The sequence below is a fragment of the Taurulus bubalis genome (assembly GCF_910589615.1).
Source record: "Taurulus bubalis genome assembly, chromosome: 2".
Taxonomy (NCBI): Eukaryota; Metazoa; Chordata; class Actinopteri; order Perciformes; family Cottidae; genus Taurulus; species Taurulus bubalis.
Window position 1 is genome coordinate 17,875,354 of NC_136590.1, and position 22,288 is coordinate 17,897,641.

Here is a 22,288-nt window from a genome sequence, read left to right on the forward strand (position 1 = left end):
GAACTCGGTAGCTGTGAACAAGGCTTTGGAGCTGGCTTAGGTGATCGGACATGAGACGAAACACTTTGGCACAGGACAAAGGGAAGACGCAGACCAGTGTTCCCTCTAAGCTGTGTGCGTGCGCGGCTGCGAAGGCCAGTCGAAGGGGCCGCGCAATAGATTTTTCAGACCGCGCACATTTTTCTGACCGCACAAACGATTTTTTTTCAGGGGTTAAAAATATTTTTTGCGCCAGTGTTTCTGAGATAGGAGTGAGCCATCTCCTCAACAATACGATCTTTGATGTGATGTGTCGAGTCTTCTTGGCCAATCAGCGTCCCGTTTCTCGACATGCGCTCTCTGTACCTCTGCTAGCGCTCTGCCTCCGTTAGCACCCCCCCACCCCCGCTTTCCTCCTCCGGGCGCCAGGAGTGAAGCTCGCCCAGAGCGCCACATGAGCTCGGGCCGGCGCTGTTTAGGCTCCTCTTGGCGGGCCCTGCTCCAGCAGTTATAGGCTACCATGGCGAAAAGAAAGGCAGAGCAGGCGCCCCAGAAAAAGGTCTGCCTAACGTTCAACATGAGTGGCTAGATGAAATAGTCCAAACTGACACAGGTAGGATGAAACTTTCAGACATATTTAAATATGAAGAATATGAAGTTATTAAATTGTTTATATAGGCTACCTTTAGGAAAAATGACACCATGTCAATTTAATAGGCCTATAATTATTGTTAAGCACTGCATTAGCATTTTTCTTTCAATGAAGTTCCACTTAAATGTTGTACCTGCTGAGAAATGACTAAACACCTTTGATACTTTTATTTTTTATATATATATCTATCTATCTATATCATTATCAGTCATAACCAGTCATGACCTCCCCTTATTGAAGTTCAACAAAGATCCTTTAAGTTCAACTAAACTGACTGGTAAAACACCATCATTAAAATGTTCCCAAAGTCCAGCCATTATAAAGGATATTGAATAAATATCAACCTTGTATACATATTGATGCATTTGCTGTCATCTCTTTGAATCCCCTATGGCTAACGCAGGCTTGTGGTCATTTTCGGCAGATCGCGTGGTTGCGAATTGCTCACAGTGCTGAAACGTGCGCTCAGAAAAAAAAAAGTTAGCTCAGTGCAGAAAAAAAGTAGAGGGAACATTGAAGCAGACTATAAGCACATGAGGTTTCTGGGGAACAGGTGGAACCAATCAGGGATCAGGGGAGACAATCAGACCGGTGACACATGAGGAAGGGCAAGTGACCTGAAACGAGAGGAGAGTTAGGCTTCAAAATAAAACAGGAAGTTACGAGACAAAAACGCAAGACAAGACAAACCTCACCGCAGTGTGACAATATATTGCTTGCACATTGTGACTTTTTAATCTCCTATTGAATTAAAAGCTTTTCCACCGTTGAGCACCACCTCTGTCTCCAACAAAATTGCGTTCCCTTACAACTAGACTAAATTCTCAATTAGCATTCAGTGAAGCTTCTTAGCCGGATGCTTAGAATACACACGCGACTGACCTACAAGTACTTTTTTGTGACCTCTCCAGGGAAACACATTTTGTAATGCCCATTTGGAATTCTAACGATGGAAACACAAAACATGCACTATGTGTTTTCTCACTCGGGGGAAGTAAGGACATATAATTACCATGTTTATTTACTTAAGTGTTCTTTTTGTTACTGCAGGTCTGATACTTTTGGTGCTGCAGCATTTACATAATTGGTCTTGTTGACTCTGTTAATTCACTTTTATTTAAGCAGCTTTGTACTGTGTGCCTTCCACTTTAAATTGAGCAAGCAACAAAACTAATGTTTTTGGTTGGCATTATAACTCCTGTCATTATGTGTATTTATCTTGCATCAATATTCCATTGATACCAGGCAAAGCCTTATTTTCCATGATTAGAGTTTTTTTCTAGCAGAATTTGATTCTAAATAATGTAATTCTCTCAGTGTTTGAGTGACATTGGCTGCTACGATTCTGTCTAGCCATGCTACTGTGCTTGGTAGAAGCCACTGTCTGTTAGAATACTGGATGTCTTATTGGCTGCTCATTGCTTAGTACCATACTGTATATAAGAAGTGGTCGTATTCAACGTGATGTCACCCATTATTTCGTGAACTGCCTTTTTTGAAGCCTCGAGTTGGGCATTGTATCTGTCGCCATTGTATCTGTCGCCCTAAACATACTCCGCTTTATGATCCATTTTACTCTAAATGGGACTATAATTTACGCAAATGAACACTTAATACTGATTTGAAGAAGACTTTAACTAATAATTGAGACCATAAACTCATGTTTACAATGTTTTACTGAATAATACATCAAGTGAGAAGTAAGGTCATTTTCTCATACTTCAGACTTCTATACAATCAGACTTATTTTTGCAACCAGAGGAGTTACCCTCTTATGGCAAGTAGAAATAATAATGCATAATCTGCTGGTAAATAAAATCTCCAGGTATACTATACTATAGATATAAATAAATAAGTACATACAAAACACTTGACTTCAAACTACGGCTCAGGCACCGGAAGGAAGCACCGAAATCTGCGTTGCTTTTCGGTCCGGTAGGTACCGGACGTGATGGAACCGGTGCCATACTGGCACCGGTTCTCGGTACCCAACCCTAGTTATCGTATGAGGAAGGCTCTATGTGAGCGGAAATTACACCAACAAATCTGTTTAATGAGTTATGAAAAATAACGTGGGAGACATTTGGTAAAACTTTGAACCTCCTTTTGACTATCATCGTATAAACGGGTCTACTTGGCTGCTCCTCCTTCCTGTTTCTGTTTCTCTCCCTCCAGTTATCTGATTCGCAACGCTCACAAAATCCATTAATTTTCTAAATTAATGTTTTACAATAGATAATGAATGGAAAAATATGACTTAGTATGCTCAATCAAGCTACAGCCCACATGGCAGCAGCTAGTTCCTTTGCTTTGGGGTACTAGCTGGTTATATCATAGAAAATAATTTTCACTCCAGCAATGTAATTAAAACCTAACTGAATGTGTGCATGTAGTTTGTGCTCAGATAGTGTAGTAGTGTGGGCTGCAGTATAAAGGGGGCTGCAATTTTAATGAATTCCTATTTAATGGGATGCTGACATAATTATTTGTGCATGTGATGTGATTTATTTTCATACTGAATTTCTGCCAGATTCCCCAAATTTCCAATATTCCCCAAGCTCACCTTTCCAGGAACGTCCGTGGGCATTTTTCTAGGAAATTGACCGACACGCAACCCTAATCATAACCAGCACCGTGGAAATTGTCCATGACAACTGAGGGAGACACGACAGAGAAACAAGAAATTGAGGACCGCAGTTGAACGCAGGAACCAGGGAATGAGATCTATTAAGCTTGGAAGAGAGAGATGAAGCGGGAGAGAGAGGACAGCTTCCATGACAAAAAAAAAGAAGTTTAGAAATTGAGCGTTGAGAGGAAAATCCAGGCAGAAACCGCTCAAGGGTAGATTTAGTCTAATCTCTATCTGGAAAGCTAGTGAGGTATGGACAGAGAAACAATATAGTTAGTGAGGTGAAAACATGCACAGTATAGTCTTGTCTTGCTCCCTGTATTGAAGCCTCACCAGCCAAGTACTTCATGGGGCCAATTAATGCTCATCTTTCATGCAGATCAAGTTTTTGTAATGCCCGTCTTTATCTACGCAGTCCATCAAAAATGATCTCCATCCATCTCATTTCTCAATTTGCCACGAGGCTGCGATTAGATGTTGGAGCCACTAAACCACAGCTGGCTAAAAAAGTACTGGAGCATTCCAAAGGCAATGAATCTCCCTGAGGAAAGACTACAGCTATTAGTTGTTCGTTTGACATAGCGACGGCGACAGAACTCATCAGCACCATTCTCAAGGTCATTTTCAATTTGTGGGCTTCCTGTAAGTAAGATATTTAATTTACTTTGTATGAGACCGTTGGTACAAGATAAGAATTCAATACATGTTAAACAAATGGACCAGAGCTAAATAGACCAAAGAAGAACTTGCAGCATTTGGTGGGATTGCTGAAGCTTTTTTTTTGTGCTTTATAAAATCTACACATTAAGTTTTGGCAATTTTTTTGTAAAAAAGTAACTAATTTCCCCATTTCAAAAGCTACTAGTAAGCTTGTAGGGTATACTGTAGGTTGTCTTCTATGACAAGGACACAGTTTTACAACACTAAAGGCCCTTACACACCAGAGGCTTTTTTCTTTTTTTTCTTGTGCAATCAATTAGCATTTCAATATATTATTTAACGAGTACTTTTACAGAGAACGTGAATATTACGCAGCGGATATACCTTGTTTTCATTGTTACATAATGTTTTAATGGCAGGGACTATACACAGGTTTCCTGTGGGAAAAGGCTGACTCACATAAATAAGTGGAGCCGAATAATGCTGTCAAGGAGGTAGCACATTTCCTCATGTTGGGGTACTTTTCCTCTGTGAGTAAGTTCCAGAACTGTCCATGAGCTCTGGACTTCAGCTCAATGTCGGCTTGTAGTTTCAAAATCTCATCTTCCACTCCAGAAGAGTTCAGGGGAAAAAGTGTTGCAATTTTTGATGCCAGTGAATCAACCTCAGCATCTTCCCGAAAAGAATAGCACATGAATGTAGCGACTGGGTCGAGCAAAGAAAAGTCTTGAAAGCGTTTGTCAAACTCTGACAGACAATTGTCAATCTGCTCTGTGTAGCGTGCACTGTCAAGTTGCACACAGGCCTTCCCTTGCATCTCCAGCTCTGACGCCAGGTTCTGGAAGTTTGCCAAATCATGGCGCTGCAGCTTTGAGGAGAAATGTTGCATCTTTCGTTTGAATGCATTAACTGAGCTGATCATATTGATCACTGTTTTGTTTTTTCCTTGCAGCTCAAGATTAAGGTCATTCAACATGTTGGTCAGATCGGTTAAAAATGCCAAGTCTAGCAGCCACTGACCGTCATTTAGTTGCGTGTATTCTGCATGTCCAGCTCCACGGAAAAACTCCTTAATCTCCGGACAGAGCTCTCGAAATCTTTGCAGGAATTTCCCTCGACTAAGCCATCTCACGTCAGTGTGTAGTAACAACTCAGAGTGGTCGCAGTCAGCCTGCTCCAGATGTGCACGGAATAGCCTTCTTTGAAGAGATCTGGCGCGAATAGAACAGGCAATCTTCGTTGCAACATTCATGATCTCTTTCATGTTGAGCACTTTAGCGCATAACGCTTGTTGGTGGATTATACAATGGTAATTTAGAAAGTCCGGGAAAGCATCATCCTGCCTGCACTTTGCAATAAATCCATTCAAGCGGCCAACCATTGCGGGTGCTCCATCCGTGGTGATGGACATCAATTTGTACAATGGGATGGTTTTCTCGATAAAGTTTTTAAACGACTGAAATATGTCCTCTCCTCGCGTCTGTTCTTTCATGGGCAGTACTGTTAATAGCTCTTCTTTTGTAGTGATATCACTAAACACCATACGAATGAAAATGCACATCTGGGCTGTGTCACTCACGTCCGTAGATTCATCCAACTGCAGTGAGAAACACTCGCAATCTCCGATGTCCTTCCAAAGCTGCTGGGTTAAATCCTCAGCCATGGCTTCACAGCGCCGTGTAACTGTACTTCTTGACAGCTGGAGAGCTTTGATCGAAGATAGTATTTCTGCCTTATTTTTAAACTCTCGGAACAATGAGTCAGCTGCTTCAACGAATGCCTCTTTTACCATCTCTCCGTCTTGGAAGGACTTCTTGTTATTAACGATGATGTGACTCACCCGGAACGATGCTTCGGTGGCGGCTTTCGCTTTTGACGTTTGTTGCGTGAAAAATTACTGCTGTCCGGACAACTGGGATTTCAGTTCCTTCACCTTCCTCTACCAACACTACCTTCGTGATCGACCGGTAGATCGCGATCGACGCATTGAGCACCCCTGATCTAGACGATTGCCCTCCAGCGTTGTAAGATCAGCGCACGCATGACGAGAGTCCTTAATGATGAAAGCTCATTGAGATTCTATCGAGAGCAGTTTCATGAAGCTACAATTTTGTCTTCCTGTCTATCTTGGACAAGGATAATAACAAAAAGGAACACTCAATTCTGTTTTTTGAAAGGAGGAATATATTGGTAAAAGTCCTGCTGATAGTTCTATCATCCCAAAAAACAATGAAAACACTTTCCTGCATTTACATTTCTTAGAGTTTCTTAGTTAATGTATTCATGAACAATAGAGAGAGTATATGGCCACGTTTTAAATATTTCAGTTTTGACAAAAAACAGAGGACCAGTCTCACTAACAACAGTCACACTGCTAGTGTGGCAAAAACAAAGTTAAAGATTTTCCACCATGACTTTTGTCTCATTACCATCATGTGTTTTGTAAAAGAACAGTTCGACACAAATTCAGGTTTTGCACTGTACGCACTATGCATTGGAACGGGAGCGCTGTTCACATGTTCATATGTAAACGGAAATATTTCTGGGGCACGATAAAGAATATTGGTAATAAATCCACAGGAAAAGTAGCGCGAATGAAACAAATTGACTTTTGCACCATTCAGGTGCATTCAATCAAATGTATTCATTGACCTTGAAATCCTTCGATTGTTAGATCTGATATCAGCATTGATACCCATCCCTACAAAATTGTCTTTTTTTTAATAATTGCCGGAGGGTCTGTGTTCACTGGAAGCTGGCCTTAGACTAATGAGATTATTTGTCTCTCTTTGCCCTCTTGTAACACAGATCAGCATAATTGATGTGTTGCTGTGTGGGGTTAAGTGATGTCATGCTGTTACAGCATTTCTGGGTATTGAAGTTAAATATTTTAAACTGTCCTCCAGTCTTCCATTTAGAGCTGGCAGCACTAAACTGCTGCCGCCTTGAACCTTACAGTGTGTATTACAGTCACCCATATTTGTGTAATGAAACACCGAATCATATTGTTATTCCATTCCTTTGTCCTTGGAGCAAAAGGAAAAAATAGCCAATTGCCTGACAAGAAAATCTTTTATTTCTTTCCATAACTGTTTGGTCTTTTACTGACATGAACCAGCTTCACAAAAGCAAAACCAATTGCCTCTCATTATTTGCAACAGATTTTATTTGACACCCTTAACATTGACCTACATCATTTTTTTGCTCACTTTCTTGCTCGATTTAAAGATTGTTACCTCTCATGTCTGTCCCGTAAATATGAAGCCCATAGTTTGGGACTATTTCTTGTCCAGGTCCCTTCACTCACAAAACTCCCCATAACCTCCCACCCCCACACTGCTTAAAACTAACAAAAGAAAACGGTTGAATTAATGAGCTTTAAAAGTGCTGGGAGGCAAAGATTTTTTATTTTTTTACCTTCAGAAAGAGCCAGGTTGTTTCTCCCGGTTTCCAGTCATTAAGCTAAGTACAAGTGACATCAAATCTTCTAACTCTCTGCAAGAAGGAACATGCGTGTTATTACTTCAAAGTGAACACACAGATGTTTTTCTTTTCTTTTCATGTACATTGTAATAGCTGTTGTCCATGATACCATCTCCAAAGATTGGGTGTAAAAGTAATGGATATATGGACGCAAAGATTAACTGATTCTATTTTGGTGGTCAAAGATCAAGGTCACTCTGACCTCCTGTCCGACCCATTCTCGTGAACGCAACATCTTGGCACTGCTTTAATTTAATCTTTTCAAACTTGGCCCAACCGTCCGCTTGAACCCACGGATGAACTGATTAGAATTTGGTGGTCAAAGGTCACAGTGACCTCATGCCACTCTGTTTTTTGGCTACAACTCAAAAATTTCTGATGCTAATTATGACAATTTCAAATACATTTCTAATATGATAAAAGGATACAGTGATTACATTTTTAACAGATGTCAATGTACACTGCAACTTGTCGCAAGGTGGTAATTCTAGTAGATCATGAACATGACAGTTGAATGAAAGAGTTGATGTGGCAAATTAATAAGAAACTCCGTTTGGGAGCACCAAGACAGGTCATGCTGAAGATAGAAAAGAGGATGGGATCATTCTGTCCTCTTTTGCTTGCAGAGCCAAACCGAAATGGGTGCAAAATCCAACTTTGGCCTTGTTATACTCCCTCTGACTGACAAAGCTGTCTAGAATTGATGCTACCGGTACATTCGCTTGCTGGAGCCGACTACCGCCTAATAATATGCCTCCATTACTTTTGATTGGCAGGGCTGGACGCACACTCGTGTTTTGCCTTTCGACTGTTGATACCCGGTCAGGAGGCAGCTATGAGAGGAGCTGTAAAATTGGCATGTATTTGGGATAAACAGCAGAAGCTGCACATACTTTGTGTTTGTTTAGCTTGAAAAGAGACATTAGTGTGTTCAGACATACAGGACCCTGCCTTCTCTATTTTGACTTTGACAGCTGACACACAAAAAAAGGTCTCAGGGTTAAGCAGCATGTTATTATTTCCTGAAGAAAATTACTGCTGCATCTGCTCCATGTCGCTCACCAGCCCAGGTTCTGAAAGAGTTCCAGCAAGAAGTGTTGGTGCTTGTCTAAAGATACCACCCACAATCGGGAGTGATTAAATGGATGAGAAAAAAGATGAAGTGACTTGTTTACAATCAACATTTTCCTTCTTCTCGCATCTCTCAGGTAATGCTGGCTGCTTCCTATTGGTCATTGCTGGCACCGGCGATCGACATGGCGGAGGACTCTGGGAAGTACGGCTCCTTCGCTTTCGTGCCTGTGGCTGTGGGATTCACGCTCGGGGCGGCCTTTGTTTACTTCGCTGACCTGGCCATGCCCCTGCTGGTAGGAACTCGCACACACACAGTCTATTTTGTACGGAAGACTGTGTTTGCAGTGGTATGAATGTACTACTACTGTAATTATGTTATCATCCAGAGAACTAGAAGGAAATATAGACACAGACAACAATGCAGACGGATACTTGATCTTAAGGGACATTCTATTGAACAGGAAAAGCAAGCACCAGATGTATTGATAAACTCTAAGAAACATTCTGCTAGAACTCATGTGATTCCCTAAAGATATATCATGTATTTGCCACTGTAAAGAGGGTGAAGAAATGGTAAGGCTGGGTGGCGTTGATTTAGTGTATGATATGAGTACGGCTTCACTTTATAGTACAGCAGGAAATGAACCAGGGCACAGATTCTCTGAGGAGTTTGTGGAAAGGATGTTGCCTGAGGTGATTCTGAACAAGATCGTGGTTTGTTCAAGTTCGCCTTTGCTGATCTTTGTGTGGCTTAGATCGTGGCATAATTGACCCCTTCATTAAGCCCCCTTGTCAAGCTGTCAGAGCCCACTATCACTAACTACACTCACTGCATGAATCCTATCTACTTCCTGGAAAAACAAAAGAAGCGATTTTAAGATAGACGCAGACAGAAGGGCCTTTAAATTGCATTTTGAAGGAAACATCCATGTTGTCAAGCTGATTCAGCAGCAAAAACAGTTAGAAGAAAAACATAAAGATAGAAGCTACAGCCTTCAGGTCACGGGGTAAAAAGGAACCTGGTGATCGAGACAGTAGTCAACAAAATTAGGGCTAGGGTTGGTGATCTTGCGTAACTAGCAAGAGTAGATTTAAGGATTTATTTTAAGAGAGAAAAAAAAACAGCCCAGTGTTGCCAAGAGTTAGCAGCAAAAGCGGCTAACTCTAGCAAGACGGTTGCCAGCCTGTCCTTTCTGGCCTACCTCTGGAGTCACTCCCCCAAAGTGTTGTTATGAATGTAAGCATATCATAATGAAACTAAACAATGAAGATGGCTATTTTTAGTACACACAGCTGTCAAGCTGGCATCTTGTTGAAGACTCCGGTGACAAGCAATGAGTGCACCGGCAGAAAAAGCACTTTCATTGTATCTTTTTGAAGGTGAGGTTCAAATAAAAATGTACTTCTGACAAAAACGGATTTTTTTTCTTTTTTCTGAACAGATTCACATACAGATAGTAGCTTTGTGTAACGCATGTGCTATATTCACTACGGGCTGCCCACTGCTCCTTAAAATACTAAGGATAGGTCAAATGCAGAGAGTACATTTCATGTATGCATGTATGTAAAAGTATGTACTACGGCAAATAAAGTTTCTTCTTATGCAAATATCCCTGTGATGTTTGGGCGGTTGCAGCTGTGTAAGCTTTTAATTTGGCCCCACCGGGACTTTTCCTGTTCTTGTCCGTTGTAATGAAATGGTCTGATTGGTGTTACAGGTAACACCAAGGTCATCAAGATATAATCCAGTCATCTCCCGCCTCTCCACTCAACTCGACAGGGGGTAATTGGGCAGCTGACCTCCGTGGCCTAAAACCTCCCAAGCAGTTGTTCAGTAACAGCACCCTATTTGTGTCCTGATGGCAATTCCCCAAGCACTCAGGCTTTCTGGCCAAATGTGTCAAACGGGTTTCATTACTCAGGGCTCAAAGGACCACATGCTGTTCAAAAGGACTTGCAAGCAATTTGAATTAGTACTTAGAAGCCATTGTATATACCAAGAATAAAGGACATAATTGACCAAAAGAGAATATTAACTCACTGTAGCCTCATAGCCCAACGGTCCTGAAATGAAGATGTTGAAGCCAGTGTCTGATATACTCTCGTAATATGTCACTGTCAGGCGGGGCTATAACGCGTCCTTTTGTTGTTTCAAGTTATATTTACCAAACTGTCTTTCACTGCACAAAATTATCGTAAATTACTCGTTTCAGCCTGATAAACATTGCCTGCTTGTGGATAGGTAACGGTATCCTTTTAAGACACCTAAACCGCCGTTTCTTCTCCATTTTAGGCAGCCAGTTGAACAATTACCTAATGAAATGAATACAGCTGCCATAATGGTTCATATGACATTATAGATACAACAAAACTCAAAACACGCCCTGCGAAAGCAAAGCAATCCAGGACTTGATGGATGACAGGCAGTCTGAACTTCACAGGAAATTGGCAAGCCACGTTATCCGAGTTTGTGAACAGAATATACATTTTGCATTAACTGTACCTTAGATTCTGGTTACATATTAAAACATACTTAAAAAATAGATTCTGAATTCAAACAAGTGCTTTTCCCTCTTGTGACGAAAGCTAAACTGTATGGGGACGTGACCTTTATTACCCAAGCAGAAATTGGTGACCGCCACAAGTTGTTCAAACATCCTAGACACCACTTGCATCTCCGCTTCATTCCTTTATCTTCTACATGTTCCACCTCCGTCTTCCTCCTTCTTCTTCTTCCTCCTCTGCCCTTTCATTCCTTGGTGCCATGGTGACAGTAGTGAACAACGTCGGGCTGTGAGCCTGTGATAAAAGCGAGCACAAAATCATCTGGGAACATGGGGGGGTTCTTCCACACACAGCGGGGGGCCATCAGTGTTTGGACAGCTGCTAGTGCCACTTTTACTGGCTCCTCAACAAACACTGGGACTGAATGAGAAGAACGACTGAGGAAGGGCAAGATGGACAGAGAGGGAGCGCTGGGGTTGACAGGGAGAGAAGGATGGGAGCGATAAGGTAACGGACACAGGAGAGGACAAGAGCGGGAGAAGGGTCGGTAGGGAGCACGGAGGAGCTAAGAAAGCTTTCCCGGCTTGGTGATGAAAACCAGGTAACCATGGCACTGTGTAATGGTTTCAATAAGACATTTTATCACCACTTCCAAGTTTCTTCCCACAGATCTCATGACTTTCTACCCCACATGCGAAGGAAATCTGCAGGACATTCAATTAACATCTTAAAATGTCTTAAATACAGTAAATTAATTTTCTTTTGGGAGGGAACATTTAATGCAGATTCAGTTGTTATTTCTAAATGGCAGTGCTTTTTTTTTCCTCTCCCAACAATAACACAATATGAGCTGGAGTATTGAAAGCCATGCATCGTCACACCTGGCCCAGTAATTGTTGAGCAATTGGTTTTAGTATCAGATGGATGAGATGGAGTACAATGCACCAAACATTTTGCCCTCGGCATATCTGCTCTAATGAATTCACAGAAAACATAACATTTCCCCCGGCTCTAAAAGTACCATTTGTAGTGTAGAATCACAGTAATTTAACATGACAATCATAGCGACCAGCACAGGGCAGCCTCTGTGCCTCGGCAATGCAGGCAAACCAAAACGAGCCCATTGTACTCTGTTGATATCGTAGGGGCGTGTTTTGATTAATCTTTACACAATCGACCAGCCTCATTACATCTCAACAGCACGGCCAATCCCAGGGGCACACTTCAATGGCTCAGCTAGGAAGGCAGTGTTTCCCCCAGGTTTACAGCTTCAGGGGGGGAGCACAAAGCGCGGAGTCGCACAGCTCATCTATAGGTTCGTTCGAGATGAGCCAGTTCTGCGCAGAATCGATCGGCGGCGATCGGCGCGCAATGCATGCTGGTTAGATTCGTGTCCGACTTGCTCTGATGTCATGCACACGTGGTCAACGATAATCCCACGAGAGCAAGCCGGCCGTCGATTTGAGAGCCGATTGGCTCTTAGATCTGACAGCAAACTCTACGTGTTGTAGAAAATTCTTATTTTAAGTGTAGTTGTAATACTTAACCCTGGATTGTTGACTATTCATCTCATGTTTGATCTGAAAACATATCTTGTGTGGTTGTTGATACAAAATTGCATTTATATAACACACATCAAAACCACTAGTAATGTATTTCACAGGCAGACATAAAAAGAACAAAGGATGCAGCTACACACACATTTCTACATGAATATATATTTATAAACACATATGAATAAATCCAAACGTGATCTGTACTATAAGTAGACAAAAGTTCGGAACTAACAGGAAGTCATTTTTTCTGTGACTTCTTACTGTGTACACTTTGAAGGCAGCCTAAACTGTCCGATTTGACCACAGTTTATTGACAACGCCTCCTGCTGCGCCGCTGCTCTCGTCTGGATTCCAGGCGCAGCTCTAACGAACGAGCCGTGTCACTGCGGTTGCGCACGCAGGCCCGCTCCACACACTCACCGTGCTGTTTTGCACCGGGCGTTTTTGAAGCGGCTGCACTTTTAAAAGTCGCGTTTGGTGTGATCGCGCTGATAGCTTAAACTAGTGATAGCTTAAAGCAGCAAATCCCATTGTGAAAAGCACGCAACATATTTTTCGCCTCTCTCTTTGTCTCTCTGTCCGTCCGCTGTGTCTCACCTGTGTGCAGCGCATTGGGGCGGAACTCTACCGTGCGCGACACAGAGAGCAGAGAAGTAGACGCGACCATGTATCTATAACCTGTCGTGTAGATATGATCAATAACATACGGCAGTTTAGTTTGTTCAATAACAGAACAAGGTGTAGACCTGTTCTATAGGAAAGATGACCTTAAATGACTTCTGATATCTGGTTATAAAAAGAAATACAGGGGGGCGCCCCTATTATAACGGTAGGGGAAACACTGGAAGGGGAAAGTTCAGACCGGCTTCTCAGAGTAGGAAAATAATAAAGTGTCGGGGAGGTCAGCAGAAAATGCGCTACACCGCAAATATGTTTCCATGTTTCCATTCATGCTAATGCTGCGTATCCCTTTTGAAACACAATTTCCTCTCAAATAGCTGCAACCTAACCTACCCAACCAGAAATAGTAGCAAATGTGCAAGATGCAGCCAGGGTTGGACAAAAAAAGGGGAAAGGGGCCATCGCAAAATGCTCTCCACTTTACTTAATATTGTATATAACAGGTGAGAGGGAAGCCTGGGCCAGCCTGCTGGGCCTGCTGCCACCGTGACCCGACCTCGGATAAGCGAATGAAAATGGATGGATGGATTATATTACAATTACTGGTACTTATCTCTACTTTGTAAATACAGCACAGCACCTATTGTCTGTGTCTCCTGGAAGAGTTGTCTCTCATTTGGGATTTTCCATTTTCCCCTGCCCTTGTTAGAGGTTTTATTTATGGAGTTGTTCCTATCCAAATCAAACAGGGCTTTTCACACAGAGCGCAAACGGGACTCTGACGGGGGCAATAAATATTGCAGTGACAATTTTATTGTAAAGTAGAACGGTGGTAGAAGTCCTCCAAGTTTTGAAACTCTACTCTCTTGTCCCAACGGACTTGGGTAAAAAGTGTAGCAGCAAATACCAGGTCGAGAACACCCGTTTGGAAGATAAGGAGCCAAGCTGTTGCAGGTTTAAGTGGTTTTAGGAAGCAATAATTCTATATAGATCAAGGTAGATGGATAGGAATGTTAAGAGAAAGTAATGAAAGACAGGAGGAGGAGGTAACAGATTGGAAACGTTCCAATGTCTCTTATCGTTTTTTACGTCTCGCCCCTCGGGTAATATTTGTGAAGATAGTGTTTGCTTGTTTTTGCACAGACTCTCACTTGAGTGAAATACAGTGCTATTTTCTCAACTGATTATCTCCTGTGTCCCACCCTACTTGCCATCACCATAACAACAAATAGTGATCGGGGGGGCAGAGGCAGTGTTGGCAGCCCGGTGTGGGAGCATTGCATCTTTTATACAGTATATCACCAGGTCTTGGTCTCGGCATACAGAAGGCACTTTGCCAAAGTGGACAGCAGTAACAATGACCAGAGCACAGCAAACACATGACATATTTACTGTTTACTATGTCTGGGGAATGGCTGTCTTACTGGAGGGATTGGCTGGGGGTGGCTAGCAATGGTTACCCAGGGCGAATGTCTCCACAGTCAGGACTCTGTAACTGGGACAGGCCAACTGTAAAATAATACCACGCTTGTTTTGAGAAGCTTCTTTAAACTCTGCGACCTTTACTCCCATCAGTTTGCTTTCACTGCGCAGGTGAAGACAATTACATTCATACCAAGAAGGCGCTAGATGTACGCAACAATAATTCTATTTAAGGGTCAGGAATAGGGTGAAGGATGAAACTACAGGGTATATGTTTTGGGGGGTAAGTCCAAAGCAATGCTTTAAATGCAACCTGCAGTCTTCACTTGTGCTCATTCTGAGTGGCTTCTTCATGTTTTTTTACCGGCACAATCAACAAGAAAGGGAACCCAGAGGAAGTTAGTTAAAGCTACACACACACACGGCGTCATTGTTTGTTCACATTCTTGTACGTGGAAGTCGGAAAGACGGCGAGCTATCACTGGCTGTGCAACGACATGTAGTCGGTCACGTCTCTGTGAACAAAGCTTGATTGTGCCCCTGTCACAATACCGTGTTGTGTAGTATTGTGTAGTGTGTGATGGACCATTATTATCATGATGTTGTCCGAACGCGAAATCTCAGGATGCCTGTTCTTTAAACGTCAAACGTCAAGGTCAAACTGGTTTGATTGTGCTGGTCAAGGTCAATTGGTTAAAAAAAGAAAGAAATTAAGTTCTTCATCAAGGACCACTGGAGTCATGCACATAAGACGTGGCTCTCTTGGAGCATCGCTGTCTGGGAAACCATCTTTGATGAACACACACACAAGCTCTGTCTCTGTTTGTGTCACTCTGTCGCTCACACACACACACACACACACACACACACACACACACACACACACACACACACACACACACACACACACACACACACACACACACACACACGCACGCACGCTGGAGAAGAGAAGAGTGCTGAACAGACATGGCCTAGTTACCTTTCCTTGTTGCTTCCCCCTCCCACGTCTGCGGGTTGCCTACATGTGTTCTGATGGCGCACAGATCCTTATCACCCCTCCACGCAGAACTGCTTAGTTGACTTTATTACATTACTTTGCATCCACAATAACATACCGTATAACGGAATTCAGCCTTTCTGCCACTTCACTGTGCTCTGTTGTGTCGCTGCATAATGAAAGAACAATGGTTTATAATTCATGTCTGTGTGTTGTTGTTTTTTAAGCCCTTCTAGCTTTGATTGACACACTCCTTCAACCTTGTAATGATTTACTGAGCTTTGATTCAAAGTGATTAACTGAGACAAGGGAATTTAATTTCATCAAGTCTTGATTTTCTTGCTTGAAGTTTCTTTCTTCTGTTCGGCTGCGTTCATTGCTCATTCTGTCTTTACCCTTGTTTATCTTCTTTCTTCGGGGAGACGTCTCACCGTCTTTGGTATTAGAATGCTGCATGATTAAATACTGAACCAGACAATGGTTTTATTGTAGAGAAAAAAAGTTATAAATTTGAATTGTAAATGTGTGAGATGTATTTCCAGGAGCTTCGGGGGGTCGGATATTAAAAGACTTGCAAAGAAAAGTCAAAGAAACTTCAGACTTATTATATTTTTTACAATAATTATACCCTGTATCTAACTATATGTTCTTCAGTCTGTTTTTCTGTCTGTATGTCCGCCTTTCGATTTCCCGGCAACCATTCATCTGATCGACTTCATGTTGGCGGATGCATTGATAAGGATCAGGTTAAACCGAGGTAAACAGCATGCTGGATACACCCCCTTTTCCCGTTTGCTTAAAATATATTTACTGTATAAATATATTTTCGGCACCGCCGAACGGCATGCCGGGTACAGTTCGCGCTCAGTTTGGTACCTAGTATGCTCCAGCACCGCGATGGGGATGCCAACTGCGTCTTGGTTGTTCGGATGATGGCGGTTTCTAGAGTTTGTGGTGTTAAAACTACCATCAACGGAGGAGGTGCTCTGTCCGCTCCCATACAGACTCTAGTACGGATCCCTTGTTTTATAGAAGACATGTGACGTCAGCACGTTTGTATACGTTTGTATAAGTTTGTATACGTGCGCCACGACGTGAGTCGATTCATCAAACGATCCAAAGCAGCGTGTTGTGACGCTAAATAGTCTTTCTATTTCTTTATGCGCCCTCTGTGACACCATACATATATTTCTATATCTCTATTATATTCACCACAGAATTAATTTGGCACATCAAAGCCCTCTATAGCCACAGAAAGATAGCAGTCCCCATGACTGAGCCAGCGCTGTCGGCCTTTGTTCAATACATCTGCGCTGCAGATGAAGTGTTCTCGAAGACATCTGCAGCTGGCTGATCGGCCAATTGTGTCTGACTTATTATTATCTGACCTATTTCAAGCAAACTGTGCTGTGACAATGCGGCATATGCAATATGATGAGCTCTGTTCCGTCGCGAGTGCATGTTTATTATGAGTGGCGCCAGTGGGAGGGAGACTTGTAAACCCTGCAGCATGAGCGCCCGCCTTTGACACACAGATCCGGTCTCATGTGTTTTTTTGGCACTTGAAGATACATATGATGCTAGGTAGCACTGCAGGACTATTGAGACAATCGATTCTGCAAAGGGCCCCAAATGACATCTGATTACATTACAAACCTCTTTAGTGGCTGTAGGAATTGTGACTCTGGAAATATAGTGACTTTATTGTAGAGCCGCAAAGTCCGTAGAGGGAGGAGGTCTGGGTGGTTAATTTCAATGTGATTTCAGTAGAGCTTTAGCTCCCATTTCAGTCTGTCTTAAATGACACAACCACGATCCATGGAAACCTGTGATGTGAGAAAGCACAAAGATTCCGGGGAAGGAGTAGAGTTAGTAATGTGCATTGAAGGAACATGAATTCATACAGAAGGAGATGGAGAAGAGGAGAGAGGAGCGAGGAGCTCAGTCTCCTAAGATGTCCCCCAGCAGTCTCGGCCTACAGCAGCATATCTAGGGACAAACCTGAGTATTATAGTTAATAAGCACTATCAAAGAGGAAAGGCTACTCTTAAATGAGGTGACCGTGTCTGCCCCCCGGACTGAAAGTGGAAGCTGGTTCCGCAGAAGAGGAGCCCGATAACTGAAAGCTCTAGCCCCCAACCTACTTTTTAAGACTCTAGGAACCACAAGTAGCCTGCATTCAGTGAGCGCAGCTCTCTAGTGCGGTAATATGGTACTATAAGCTCTCTAGTGGGGTCATATGGTACTATAAGAGCTCTAGTGGGGTAATATGGCACTATCCGAATCAGAACCATTTATTGCCAAGTATGTTTACACATACAAGGAATTTGTCCTGGCGGGAGGTGTACAACATTTAACAATGAACACTTCACGATAAACATAAAACAGAGTGCAATAAAAAGGGAACATGAATATTTACAATTTGATCTACAGAATATAACAACTAAAATAAAAATGAAGTGCACGGAATGAATTAATTATGTGACAATTATGTGACAAGTGTAAAGTAAAGTGGCAAGTGTATTTAAATTTGATGTGTGGAGGGATATGCAGGGGAGTACTATAAGCTCTTTAGTCGGATAATACGACACTATAAGCTCATTAGTGGTGTAATATGGTAATATAAGAGCTCTAGTGGTGTAATATGGTACTATGAGCTCTCTAGTGGGGTAATACGGTACCTTAATTGGTAATGCACCATGGTGCATCACCAATTAAGGCTTTTGAGAAGGATTTTAAATGATTTTATGGATTTTACAGGGAGCAGCTAATACAGGAGTAATATGATCTCTTTTCTTCGTCTTTCTGAGTACACCACCTGCAGCATTCTGGATCAACTAGAGATATTTAAGAGACGTATTAGAGCAGCCTGATGATAAGAAATTGCAGTAGTCTAGTCTAGAAGTACAGGAGAACACATTTTTCCTCGTCACTTTGAGACGAGATGTGCCTGATTTTTTTTTTTTTTTTTTTTTTAAATGTTACGAGTTGAAGAAAGGCAGTCCTTGAGATTTGTTGTAAGTGTTGTATCGCTCTGGATGGTAACATTTCTTGTTTCTCTTTTTCATGGAAATTAATATGGCCATGCTATTTATCAAAAATGTGTCCTTATCTGTGTTTCTCACTCATGCTTATGCACACCTGTGACTCTCTCACACACACAAACATTTACATAATTCCATTATTCAAATAAATCAATGACGACAGTTTCTAACCAAGAAGAATGGCACCCGTCACAAACCTGTTAGCACTAATATTCCAATTAATCACTCCGTGTTCAAGGCTTTTACAAAGCACAGGCACCAGTATGGAGCCCCTTTAAAGGCCTCTCTGTGCTCTGTGCTTATTTGTGGCCCACGCACGATTCAGTTAATAAATACATTCAAAATATATTTACACTCTTTTATCGACCACATATGTATTCACTGTTCTGATTGGTCATGGAGGCTTTCATCTTTCCTCTGTTACTTCATGCCGTTTTATTCAGAAAAAAACCTGCCCTTGAATTACTCTTCCACCTGCATCCTTTTTTAAAGTGAGGCCACCATAATTGCCTCTCCGAGCCCTCATTACTTTCCTCTGCCCCCTTTAGCACGTCACTGGTGTCCCGGCTTCAGCCGTCGAGCACACTGGAGTGGAGTGCAGTTAAATGAGTACACATCGCCTCTCGCTCCGCCGTCGAGTGGGTTTGTTATCTCCCCGGTGTTATGGAGATTTATGTTGGCCCGCGAACGATGTCTTCCTTATCTGAAAGGCGTCGGGCCGCGCCGTGGAGCGCCTGTCTGTGTGCGTGTGTTTAATGAATGATGCTGGTGAAACACTGATACGCTATCTCCAACGCTGAGTGCTGAATGCTCCTCGGACACATTTTTGTAGCATCAGGGAACACCGAAGGAGGTTTGAAGGAGTGCCATTTTGGCTACATCTCCATGTTCTCTCATTGTTGTTTTCATTCCTCAATAGAAGGAATGGGTTCTGTGTGTATAACATTATCTAAGCAAACCAAGGAGCAAGGACTTGACAGGACTTCTCTGATATGCAGTTTATATGCAACGGCTTCAAAAGTGCAACCAAGAGAGGCAAGGGAGCTCCTGGTGTGGGTTTGAAATCTGATTCTGACCTTTTTCAAACCTTTTTTTAATCAAGTGTGAAACATTACCTTCGATTTCAGAAGGAAGTACGCATTTAACCGTTGGTTCTGCTCCTTAAAGGGGAGACACGAGTGACTAGGGAAAAACGTTTGAACTAATAGATACTACCATTAAACCCCAGTTAATTAATTAAATTAAGAGAAGTATTTTTTGAATTACAAGTTTTCTAAAAAATAAAAATATGTTTGAGTGTGCAAATGAGGTAATTACTTTTTAATTGTACTAATATTCTTTCATTCACAGAAAGGAAATCTGAACATTGAATGAAGGCAGCTTCAAATGTATTGTTTCATGTTGTTGACGTATTCAAGTCTTTGACAGAGGGAACTTTGGATATCTCTTTGGATCCCTCCATACATCTTAAATCTTAAAATAATTTTAAAATAAAACAAATGAAACAAACAAAGTTTTAGGAATAGAAGGTTCATTAAAATGTGATCCATTTTGTAGAAACTACAGTTTAATAGGGTTATTATTCAACTCATAGATATCACCATGAAACTTCCCCATTTGATTAATTAAATTAACATTTGTATTGTATGAGTTTAATTCAATTTGATATGAAAATATCCATATTAGGTCTTATCTAATACAAACTGTTGATGAATTTAGGAGAAATCTCGAGGCAAAGAAATAAACACCTGAATGTGTATTTTGAATGCTGAAGAAGAAATAGCCCCAAATCTCAAAATTGACCAGTGCATGTGCAATAATGTTTTTGCCTGGGGTGTCTGGCATTTAATGCTCCACCACAGACGGTGCCAGACAGAGATTCTTCTGTTGCTATAAAAAGTGCTATGAATGTGGGCTCGTCAGGGTCTATTTTGTGGTGTTTACTTTAATAAGAAAGTTCAGACACGGCCGTGTGACATTTGAAAGGGCAACTATCAAATTCCCGCTGCAAACATTTCTGAAGATTCCAATGTACTTCACACTTAAAATAGCAATTACAGGTTTTGTTTTATAATATATCAAAAAGTCTGCATATAAACTATATATTATATCATGAACAAATTACATTACAAAACCTGGCGACCTTTTCCACTGCCATTCTGGCCTGTATCTAACTATATGTTCTTCAGTCTGTTTTTCTGTCTGTATGTCCGCCTTTCGATTTCCCGGCAACCATTCATCTGATCGACTTCATGTTGGCGGATGCATTGATAAGGAACAGGTTAAACCGGGGTAAACAGCATGCTGGACACACCATTCCTAATTTTCAAATTAGGAATGTTCATGTCGTCAAGGCCTCGGAAAGGTCTGTAACTTTTTTTTTCTTTTTCTTCTTACTCCAAGCTATACTCAAAACGAAGCTTTAAAGGTTAAACCTGTATCGAAGAAGATGACATTGTCCGTTTAGTTATAATCCTGCTGCCAGTGTGCTGCTCTCACACAACCAGGGAGTGACGAGAGACGGCGTGATTAAGAAAGCCCCTCGAGTGTTGTACAGTCTCGCATCGACTACCTGCCTAGTCATGTTGAGCTATCCCATTTATTTGGCCGAGTGTCTATGTGCCCGTTATTCCCCCGTTGCCGTGTCTCCATCGATCACCCTGGCCACCTCTCGCGTTTCTATTTTGGTCTGGTCTTTTCACACTTCCACACTCAAGCAGCAAACGGGTAAATTGCACACGAGACATCATAAAATAAAAACAAGTAATATAAATAAACAGTAATAAAAAAATACTTTTGAATTGTAGCAACAACAAAAAATACAAATTAGGGGCATTTCCATCAACTGCTGTGGTCAGTAATTGGCATCATAGAGTGCCCTCCAGAATTATTGCCACCCTTATGCTGCGTTGTGAATTTGACACGCAAGTAGATTACATGCAAAGTCAATGCACAGACACGACAGGTTGCGAAAAAGCAAATTGTTCTCGCGAATGACGCGTTTGACATTTCGAAATGTTCCAACTGTGGCGAAAAATGTGCGTGATGCTGAGTATTTGCAACGCGTTTGGTTTGAACGCAGCATTAGTGAATATGAGCAAAAATTCTTTCCTGTTTATCCTCTTCTCAAAATATTGACAAAAATCTTACCTTTTCAATGAAGTACATTTTTGAAAGAAACTTTTCTTTTTGACAATAAATAAATATTTCTCTCCTAAACATGTGTGCCAGGAGACAGGGTTGCCTACATTTGTAGGCAACCCTGTCTCCTAAAAATTATGTTCCCCCAGAACTAATACACATTCCCAAGAAACGTATCTCCTCCCTGATTTATGTTTGTGTTTGACATATTACACATACATTGATTACACACGTATACGTTGATTAAACAGGTATGTTGATTATACACATATTTTTGTTTTATTGTTTTTATGTTTGTGTTTGACGTATTACAAATACGTTTATAATCGTGTGTTTGTGTTATTGTTTTCTTGCTTTATTTAAGCATATTTTAATTTTTAAACTCTACGGCGAGCCGTCAGGCCGTCGGTAACAGCCTCCTTCGCGTCGGCTCCGGTCTTCTCTGAGTCGGGTTGTTTGTGAATGCAGCCCAAAGTGTGTAATAAACTCCATCTAGTGCAGTAAACCACTGTGATCATCAGC

The 22,288-nt window shown here is 41.7% G+C and overlaps 1 protein-coding gene across 1 annotated transcript in view; it reads left to right on the forward strand.

The window, feature by feature from the left end:
- The window catches only part of slc39a11 (solute carrier family 39, member 11), a gene marked incomplete at its 5' end in the record, with an annotated part of 97,118 nt that overhangs the window by 12,479 nt on the left and 62,351 nt on the right, over positions 1-22,288 (forward strand). Inside the window, one exon of the mRNA XM_079237670.1 lies at positions 8,612-8,770. Coding sequence (XP_079093796.1) covers positions 8,612-8,770 — 159 coding nt within the window. The remainder of the gene's footprint in view (positions 1-8,611; positions 8,771-22,288) is intronic.